General features: G+C 35.9%; 1 protein-coding gene across 1 annotated transcript; it reads left to right on the top strand.

The window, feature by feature from the left end:
- Positions 1 to 581: 581 nt before the first annotated feature.
- LOC149204143 (thaumatin-like protein) lies at positions 582 to 1,366 on the top strand. The gene is made up of 2 exons (XM_089397052.1): positions 582 to 691; positions 795 to 1,366. Exons 1-2 carry the CDS (start codon positions 616 to 618, stop codon positions 1,364 to 1,366), a joined length of 648 nt encoding a protein of 215 aa, XP_089253178.1. The 5' UTR covers positions 582 to 615.
- Positions 1,367 to 10,371: the final 9,005 nt, after the last annotated feature.

Raw genomic sequence — 10,371 nt, 5'->3', positions numbered from 1 at the left:
TTGGCATATATTGGAAAAACCCCCTTGCACAGAGGTCGTGATCGCCGGTTTGAGGATGACGCGGAAGCTTTTGGGATGTGTTAATTTTAATTTTAATTTCACGGTACGTTTTAAACATATTTTGGAATTTGTTAAAAAAATCAAAATGAATTCTTTAATCGTATTCGGAAATATTCCTGGAATGTGCGGGGATATTCCTGGAATGGCGCGTACATCTATACATCACGCTCTCTGATGTTTGTTTTTTCTTCCGAAATTTCCTCATGCCCTCTGCGCCTTGTGTTTTCTAGACTAAACAATAGCTTATTCAGTAACTATTGCCGTGGCTTATTGTACATCACACATTTTATCTTAATCTTTTTCTTAGTAAAATTTTCCACATAGTCAGTCAGATAGAATAAGAATTTCGTCGGATATTTGTGATCGCTGGTTTAAAGCGGCCTTGAACATCTAGAAGTTGATATGACTTTCGTGCATTATACGGTACGCTAAGATCAAGTTTTGGCTAGCTACCCTCGCGAGTCGCCTATATAGATATACAAGCATGAAATAAGCTCAACTGCAATTCCTTCCTTGTGTTGCGCTGTTTTGTAGTGGTGTTTGGTGGCCGTTGCAATGGGGGCAAGAACATTGGCAGTTTCGGTTTATGTTACAGCAACACTAGCATTAATATTTAATCTCTATGTTCAAGGTAAGGTGGTAATCCCTCGACTGTATTTTATGTACGTATCATATTTGTTTGTTTTGGTGAGTACCTATCATAAATAAATAATTGTTTGCTTTGGTAAGGGCAGGAGCTACGGGTGCAACGTTTGTGATCCAGAACCAGTGTTCATACATGGTATGGGCCGCAGGAGTTCCCGTCGGTGGCGGGCAAGCGCTGGGGCAGGGGCAATCATGGAGTGTTGATGTGCCCGCAGGAACAAGTTCAGGCAGATTTTGGGGACGTACGGGATGCTCCTTCGATGCCTCTGGTAAAGGAAGCTGCAGCACTGGTGACTGCGGTGGCGTGCTCAGCTGTACACTCATGGGACAGTCTCCTACAACGCTGGTTGAATATACTCTGAGTGGGAGCAACAATCATGATTGCGGTGGCGTGCTCAGCTGTACACTCTCGGGACAGCCTCCTAGAATGCTGGTTGAATATACTGTTGCCCCCATTCGCAACAATCAAGATTACTATGACATCTCCGTAATTGATGGTTTCAATGTCCCTCTCTCCCTAACTCCCTCCAGCGGTGGCTGCATTGCACCCACATGCAAAATGGACAAGTGCCCAGATGCCTACCTATATCCCACTGATGACACTAAAACCCACGCTTGCGCTTCTGGTGCTAATTACAACGTCATATTCTGCCCTGGATGAGAAGCTTATCATACTGAATTCTCTGTTCGTTACATAAAATCCATCCCTACCTTTGATAGGTAAACCGAATTCTATGCAGTATCATATCTATTACAATCAACATATTTATAATAAGAGTACCATTGTGCGCAAGAAGATGTATCCCGTAAAATGGAAATTCTATCCCGTCAAAAAGCCAAGGCATAATTGTTTTTATAATATTTTTATTTCTTATTTTGTAAATGAGTGATGTTATTTTGGATATCTTTATTGTGTGTATATCGATCAAATCGGATATATTTACAACCTAGATCAATGGATTCTAAATGATTTATTAAATAAATATAGACGATTTCGTGAATTTTATTTTTAATTAATTATTGTTAACAGATATTTTTTATTAAAAATATTTTTGTAATTTTATTAATTAACCAATTTTATTTTCCATTTATGTAATACACGGTTATATTTATAATATTAATCATATCACATTTACATATAAATTTGAGAAAGGAAAAATGTAACACAATTTAAAGTCATATTTTATATTTATATTGTTCTTTGCATTGAAAAAAGGAAGGGTTACAAATCTTTTATTCCATAAATCAAAATAATATATAGCGATATTCATAATAATAACAATATTATTAAATTTAATGCTTAATGCATTAAACATATATCTATTTCTAAATAGCACGTCTTTGCAGGGTTTTAGAGATTTATTTAGAAGCCCCAAGGGATAGCTCAAATGGTCGAGTTCCCGTTGCTAAGCACTTTCCCAGTTGGGAGGTCATGGGGTCAAATCTCCTCGACGCCCTCGGGGTTAGGCCTGATATGGCCGACCGGCAGATCCCTTCGGGTGGAACTGCCCCGCTTCTCTACGTGGACGTAGCGGCCACTCATTGAGTGCCCGTGAACCACATTGAAAAAAAAAATAGAGATTTATTTAGAGGATATCTTTGCAACATTTTTGCTTTAGTTGGAAACTACTTAAAAGAAAAGTAAAAGTTTAATTAATAATTTTTCATGGTAATGGAAGAGTTAAGGGCATTTATCCAATATTTACTCATTTTGATAGTAACTTGAATAATTTTGTATGTAGATTGATGAGATAACATCTATTTATCCAAATAATAGGGATATAAAATTTTAAACTTATCTTATTCTAAGAAATGTTGATGCTACAGTTGTGGAACAATATAAAAAAAGTGAGAATTTTGGTTGGCTTTAAGTCCATGAACAAATCCCTTGCAAAGTTGAACCTTACTTCTTACTATTTTAAGATCTTTTCCTTGACATTTATGGATATCTTTGGGTTACTGTTGTTAGAATAGGGAAAATAGGTTGGGGATTTCAAATTCAAGTTGGCATATAATTTAGGTTGAGTGGTGGAGATATGTCAATATCTGTTGTGCTTGTCTAGAGTGGTTCTGGGAAAATAGGTTGGGGATTTCAAATTCAAGTTGGCATATAATTTAGATTGAGTGGTGGAGATATGTCAATATCTGTTGTGCTTGTCTAGAGTGGTTCTATGTAGCTTTCGCCACCTATCTTACCTGAAGGTAACTCTAGTTCTTTGGATACATGATTACCTAGGTTTACAATAATTTTGATCCATGGTGGCATCTATCTTTGGTAGTGAATTCCCCAATCTTTCAATCTTTTAAAATTTTTAACTGCACATTCCCTACTCTGCCCTTTTGACCCAAACTATGTTATAAGTTTTGCAATCCATTTTGGATTTTTTAAAATTCATTATACTCTATCTAAATATCCACTTGTTAATTCATTTAGAAAACCCATTCCTTAATTAAAAGTTCTCAATCATTATTTGTTAATTCATTTGAGAAACCCCATTCTTTAATTGAAAGTTCCTTAATCTTTTAGTTTTCCTCAACTTCTCTTGTTTGATGTAAGCCTAAAAGCATGAACCTGTATGCAAAGAATCAACGCCTAAAAACAAGGTAAACAATCATTTTCTAAAGAAAAGACATCAAATCACCAGCATCGACGGATCTTGTGTTGGATTATGTTACATTTTCGATTTTGATCATATATGTAACTGTGGACTTAACGAAAGAAACAATTCAAATTAATACGAATTGAATTTACAGAAAGAGAGATGTCGTGGCCCTTTGTAAATTTCCACATTGTGGGTTTCACTAGTGGAAATTACGAAGTCGTCCCTACTATGAGATCGGAGTCGAGTTTATTTTCCCCTCTGCACAGTGTGTAAACAAACCCTAAGCCGATATTTGACTAGTCCATTCGCACTTGTCCTGATTGGATTTTCTAGGGAAAGCACTGTTGGATGTGTTGCTAATAATTTTTATTATACAAATTTATTTATGATTAATAATTTTGATTACAAACATTTTCACTCCATAAATGTGATTTTTCAAATAATTAAACATTTAAGTTATTTTCTCAAACTAAAGAAAGGCCAATTCTTATAATAATAGATTAAAATCAACCATTTTAAGTAATAATCCAATATCATTGATCCAAAACTAAGACATCCTAAATTTACAAATATTTTCTTTTACAGAAAATCGCTAATAGGAATGTCAAACAAACATGCATGGTAGTATTGCAGGCTTTTATTTAATGAAGTGCATGGATCTGACCATAAATTCGACATGGTAATAACATTGACCATTATAATACTTTGTATGCAACCTAAAAATTATGAACCATCGTACCCTTTAAACTTGCATGGATGTGAGTCATGGCCATAAATCCCACATGATATAACCTCAACTACTATGCTAAGTGTTCGCGGTGTCCGTCCAGTCCCTACAATCATAAATAAATTATCGATGAAAGTTCAATTCACTTGATCATTCATATATCGAACCTGACTCCCTCCTTTTGCCTTTCTAATTGCGCCCCAATTAATTGTAACACCTAAGTATAGTCAACTCCACCTAGGCCAAACCTGATAGGCATACTTCGACATAGAGTCGGAGGTTAGGCCTCCTTGCTTGGAAGTTGTTCATTAATATATCGAGCCCAACTTCCAACTGTTGAAATTACTCTCAAATTCATGATCACTCTATTGGATGTGTTGCTAATGATTTTTATTATACAAATTTATCTTTAGTTAACACTTTTTATTACATGCATTTTTACTCTATGAATGTGTTTTTGCTAATAATTAACCATTTTCGTTATTTTCTTAACCTAAAAGAAAACTCACTTTCATCATAATAAATTAAAATCAACAATTTTAAATAATAATCCAATATCATTTATCCAAAACTAAATCATCCTAAATTTATAAAAAATCACGAATGAAAATGTCAAACAAACCTTCATGGTAGTATTGTGGGCTTTTATTTAATGAACTGCATGTGACCATAAATTCGACAGGATGATAATGTTACCATTATAATACTTTGTATGCAACGTATAAATTTTAATTATCTCATTATGGCCAAATAAGTAAAGGTATATGAAAGTAATTTAAATATTTTTTCAATTTTATTATTCTCAAATCTTGTAAAAGCCAGCATTTTTTTATTTTGTTTTTAAAACATTTGTATGTAATGGCTTTGAATAATAGACGTGGATAAACATTGTTATGAATATAAAATCGATAATTAAATCACACGCATGGCCAGGAGTGGACCACTGCTATGGTGAGACTCATGTCGATAACCTACAATTGTGCACTTACTATAGTTGTTATTGTAATATCATATGCAATGATCATTTGAATTATGAAACATGACACATTTCATATTTTTTACCAAGATAAAAAATATTATAGAGAGAAGCAATTAAAAGAATAATTTATGTTTAATTATTTCATAGTTATTGGATATAAAAATAATATATAATATTTATTAATTTTTCTAAAATTTTAATATTTTTTATATGTTAATTATAATTAAAAAATATTATATATAAATATATATAATAGAAAACATTATTTTACTGAAATATTATTCCATGGAGTAATCTTTTGCATGAAATCATTTGGAAGAAGAAAACATGTGCTCAGTTGTACCGTCTCGATATAGCCTCCTACAAGGTTAGTTGAATATACTCTGAATGGGGGCAACGATTTAGATTACTATGACATCTCTCTAATCGACGGTTTCAATGTGCCTCTCTCCATAACTCCCTCCTATGGTATCTACAAAGTACTGATTAGCAAAATAGACGAGTGCCCAGATGTCTACCAAAATCCCAATGATATTACAACAAAATTCATGCTTGCTTATCATACTGAATTCTTTTGTTCATTACATAAAATCCATCGCTACCTTTGACAAATAAATTGAGTTCTATGCTATATGATATCTACAATAAGAATATTACAATGTATATTGTAGTATCATATTTATATTAACAAGAGGTGTTGCAAGCAACAAGTCCCTACCCAGTCAGCAATTGTACCTACTCTTGCTTTAGTAGCGTTGTTGAAAATTCTACGAGGTGCAAAATATTCCGTGTAAATTGGATCTTTCAAAAAGTTATAAGAGGTGCAAAAGATTATGTGTAAATCAGATCTTTGAGGTTGGTTAAGCTATTGATTATGAACAAAGCGTACTATACTATTATGATTAGCATATTGTGTGTATTCAATTAGTGATAGTATAATTAGCATAGTGTGTGTATTGAATTAGTGTTATCAGGCTCGCTAGTCTTATACTCTACTTAAAAGCTTTTAGTTACGTAACAGGTATCAATCAATGCTATTAGTTATGGTAAGTGAATCCAATCAAGTTACATGGTGTTGCTCTCATACGAATTATCACTCTTAAACTATAACCAGTAGTTACACATCCTCTTTGTGGTTTATAACGAAGTTGGGACTATCTAGAGGGTTGTTATATGAATCAAGAGGGTTTTTATACGAATCAAGTACTTGATAGCTAATAATACCCATCTAGAAAACAACTATTTGACGAAGGGTTTATAGGAAAAAGTTAAATAATCTCATCCAGCTGTTGAAGATATCACAACGTCCAATACGACTATGAGAAGAAATATGCATATGAAGATAATAATAAAATGGAAAGCTAGGTGGCCCATCCAGAAAACAACTATTTGACTAAGGGTTTACAAGAAAAGGTTAAATAATCCCATCCAACTGTTGAAGAATATCACAATGTCCAATACGACTATGAGAAGAAATAAGAAATATGTATATAAAGGTAATAATAAAATGGAAAGCTAGGTGGCTCATCCAGAAAACAACTATTTGACTAAGGGTTTACAAGAAAAATTTATATAATCTCACCCAACTGTTGAAGAATATCACAACGTCCAACTGCTGAAGAATATCACAACGTCTAATACGGCTATGAGAAGAAATATGTATATAAAGATATTAATAAAACAGAAGGGAATTGATGAGAAATTACTGTTTCCAGAAACAAAATAAGTTGTGCACTACTACAGAGAAATAAAGGAAAATATGCTTTCGTGGTTGCGAGTGTAACTTTCTTTAGGAAAACATTGTTGATATGTGAGGCCACCTCGTGCAAATACAAGATTAGTAGTGAAAGAAGAAAGATTGTTTATGCAGCAGTAAACTCCAGCCATTGAACAAGATAAAGGTGATGCCCAGTTAAATTTAGCACTAAAAATTACATCACAACAATATGGTTGAATGCTTATTTAATCTTCAATAGTATATCATAGCAACAAAGAGTGGAAATCAAACATTAATGCTGATAAATAAGTTATATAGTACATCATAGCAATAAAGAGTGAAAATCAAACATCAACGCTGATAGATAAGTTATATAGTAAAGACCCTGATGTAAACTTAGAAATTAATTTATTAAAATTCCCCACCATTGTTAAAAAGGGTGGGGTGTGTCATCATGACGTTCAAGTTTGCAAAACTATACATTGACTGTCAATGGGGTCTTGTTTGCGGGGTAAAGAGAGGGTGATGAGTAGGGTTCAGTGGACGGGGTGTGCAATGGCATGCAAGTTCCAAAGGCATTATATTAATTGCTATTAGGGACTATGCAACCACCTGAGGAACTATAGAACAATCTGGGGAGACAAGAAACTGACCCTAACGGAGCTAATACGCATGCAACTAAGGAAGGAAGCTTGGGCAGCTAAGGTGGTAAAAGCACTAGCATTAGTGGAAGCAGCACCTACAGAGGAATAGGTTGAAGAGAGAACATGGGCAGGGGTAGTATTATATCATTAGCGAAAGAAAACTAACCTATCATTCACTTTCTTTTGTTGGGTTGTTGTCTCATCCTATTACGTACATAATATGATTATTTCTCGATGAATCTTTTCAAGAGCTTTGAGGGCTCTTAAAATATAAGGTACTGCTTTGGATAGGATCTATGGTGGATGATCCACTCATCCAATCGGGAAATGTACCGTTAGACTAATAACTACCCTTTCTTATTTCTTTATCACTGCCCTATAGTTAGACTTCTCCATCCTTAACCTTTCTTATTGAATTCCCCTATTTACCACCCTCATTACTTTACTGCTCTTTATGACTTTATCAACAACCATAGGATACACTAATGCCATGAGGAAGGGGAAACAACCTCATACAACAGATACTACACTCCCCTTGATTACATATTGTTAGTGGAGAATACCAGCTACCTCTTATATGTATAGTTCATAAAGAAGAATAACATATAAACTAATAAGAGTGCATTTTAGAATAAGAGTTGTCGTAGGAAATTTGTTGTTGTCTCCATAGAGTGAGGAGTTCAGTCTAAGATTCCTTAGAGATTTTTAATGTTCCTTATAGAGTATAAGGTAGTATAAGTTCAGTCTAAGTATAAGAATAGTATTTTGATATCCCCTTCCCTGATGCAGGCACACTGATAGCCCCTTACTAGGGATCTGCATAAGAGAGTTATAGGCAACATCGTTATTCATCAACTCACCAGGAGCACTTCTTCAACATCAGCAATTAGATGTGCCTTTATCGACCAAATCAAGGACAGTAATAGATACATACCCAAAGACATAAACATATACAAACACACTTATATCGATAATAATAATGGTTAATTTGAGAGTGAAAAGGTGGCCTATGAAGGGCGAGGATATGCTTCCAGTCATTCATTCTCTTTGGTTGGTCCTACCTTATCGGGTTAGCCTATTATCCTCCCTCTTGTTCCCAATAAACATTTTGTTCCCATCAGTTCCTTTCCTTCAAGGAGCTGGTATTACCTTCCCATCGGGTGGTTGCTGGCTAGATGGGTGGGAGTGGGCCATCGAGAGAAGGTAAAGCTTAGGGGAATCATCAGGCTCTGGATGTAGCTATTCGGGCTCTGCTAACTCTGGCTCTTCTGGCTCTGGTGGATCTTCATGCTCTTTCAGATCATCATCTTCGGGACCTTCAACTTCTCGATCTTCGATTTCATCATTTTCTAATTATGATTATAATGATGGCATTTGGTCATATCCTCCACATAGGATGCTAGTGACTCAGTCCTTCAGGCGTGCCATAAATAGGTTCCTTCCTCGAGCTTGACAGTTACAGTTATAACTCCCCTAACTACCTGCTTTCTTGAAACTGACTTATACTCTGTTCCACCACTACTCACATCATTCCTGGAATCCCGAGATGTATCCACCCATGTATCCATATTTCTCAATTAAGGTAGATGAGAAATAAATCCCTGTACCCTCCTCCTTCCAACTGTTTAGGGTTGGCCCTTTTTGTCTCTTTTCCTTGGTCTTGCCACTCTCGATTCTTTCCTCTATTCCAGCCTAGAGAATCAATCTATCCTTCTTGCTGATGTCCCGTAGAGCTGGTGTGGGGTTTTCATGTTGTAACAATACCTCTAGAAGCTTTATTTATATATAGAGAATACAGATAGGTGAGATAGGTGATACAGCTAGGCAAGATAGGCAAGCGTTATTCATTTACTGACTTGGAAGGGAGGGTAATAGCTATTCTTTTCTTACTGACTTGGCTATGCAAACACAAGGAGAAGGCATGTAACGTACTAATATATAAGGGAGCTTTCCCTCCTAATAATATATCTACCTACCTAATAAGATATAAGGACCCTAGCCTAAGACCCCCAACACCCGTCTTGAACTAGAAAATTATAATAAGGAGGGGGATTGTTCAGTTAAGCACCCCCGGTAGGAGGAAATGTCCGGGTTGGTTGGATAATACAAATATTTTCTGTTCAGCGAGAGGGTAGAAGCCTTAGCTCTGGTGTGAAGGCTATTAGTTCTCCTTGGGGGTGTGGGATGGAGAGTAGAGAATCTGGCCCCTACTATTGGTTAGGGTGACGAGTTGAGCTTCCATACTTGTTATCGAATAATTGTAACTGCGACGAGCTTAAATGTTGGGAGGTAGTGACCATAGTAGCTAGAGAAGCCGGAAGATCAAGGTGCCCAGAGAGACAAAAGTTTTCCCGAAGAGACAGAAGTGAACAAATTGATTTTCGCCCCCAGAAGGTAATAGAATTTCTAATCGCCTTAGCTTTCATGGACCAAACAAAATAGTTTTGATATTAAGAGAAGTTGGGTTTGAGTCTCTCTCTGCTGGAGTCTCTGTGTCTGTCCCAGCAGCTAGACCATCAAAAGTTTTGATTGGCCGGAAGGAACTAGCTGGTTGAAACAATGATTGTTCTTTCTTTCATGTCCTGGGAAGCCGGGAAGTATATTAGTTGTTAAGGACCCCCCAGTTGGATAGTATAGAATCTGTGAAGGCCATCTGAGGTTAGCTCATCCATCCGTCCAAAAGTAGGCCTAAAATGAACACCTTTGGTTAACCCCACTACCTAGCTTTCAATTGATGTTCATTACCTTGGCCTATTTAATACCAGATAACGCTAACACCGGAAGGCCAGATGAGTTTCTAGTTGATGCCAGAAGGTGTTAACTCAACCGAAAGGAAGAGGCTTAGGCTCCAACTAGTGCTATTGATGCATTTCCCTCATCCACCTTGGTTCTATTCGAGGGTGTATTAGCTGGAAATCTAGAGAACAAGGATGGAAGCTCGTCGAATACCCTGTAGTCATTTATTCGATCCTAGTAGTTAGTCTCAACCTGAGGAC

Source organism: Pinus tabuliformis, chromosome 1_2 (assembly GCF_031772625.1).
Source record: "Pinus tabuliformis cultivar Carrire ecotype Pingquan chromosome 1_2, CPIR1, whole genome shotgun sequence".
Lineage (NCBI taxonomy): Eukaryota > Viridiplantae > Streptophyta > Pinopsida > Pinales > Pinaceae > Pinus > Pinus tabuliformis.
The sequence above is the reverse complement of the archived record's forward strand: the minus strand, read 5'-3'. Positions and strand labels throughout refer to the sequence as shown.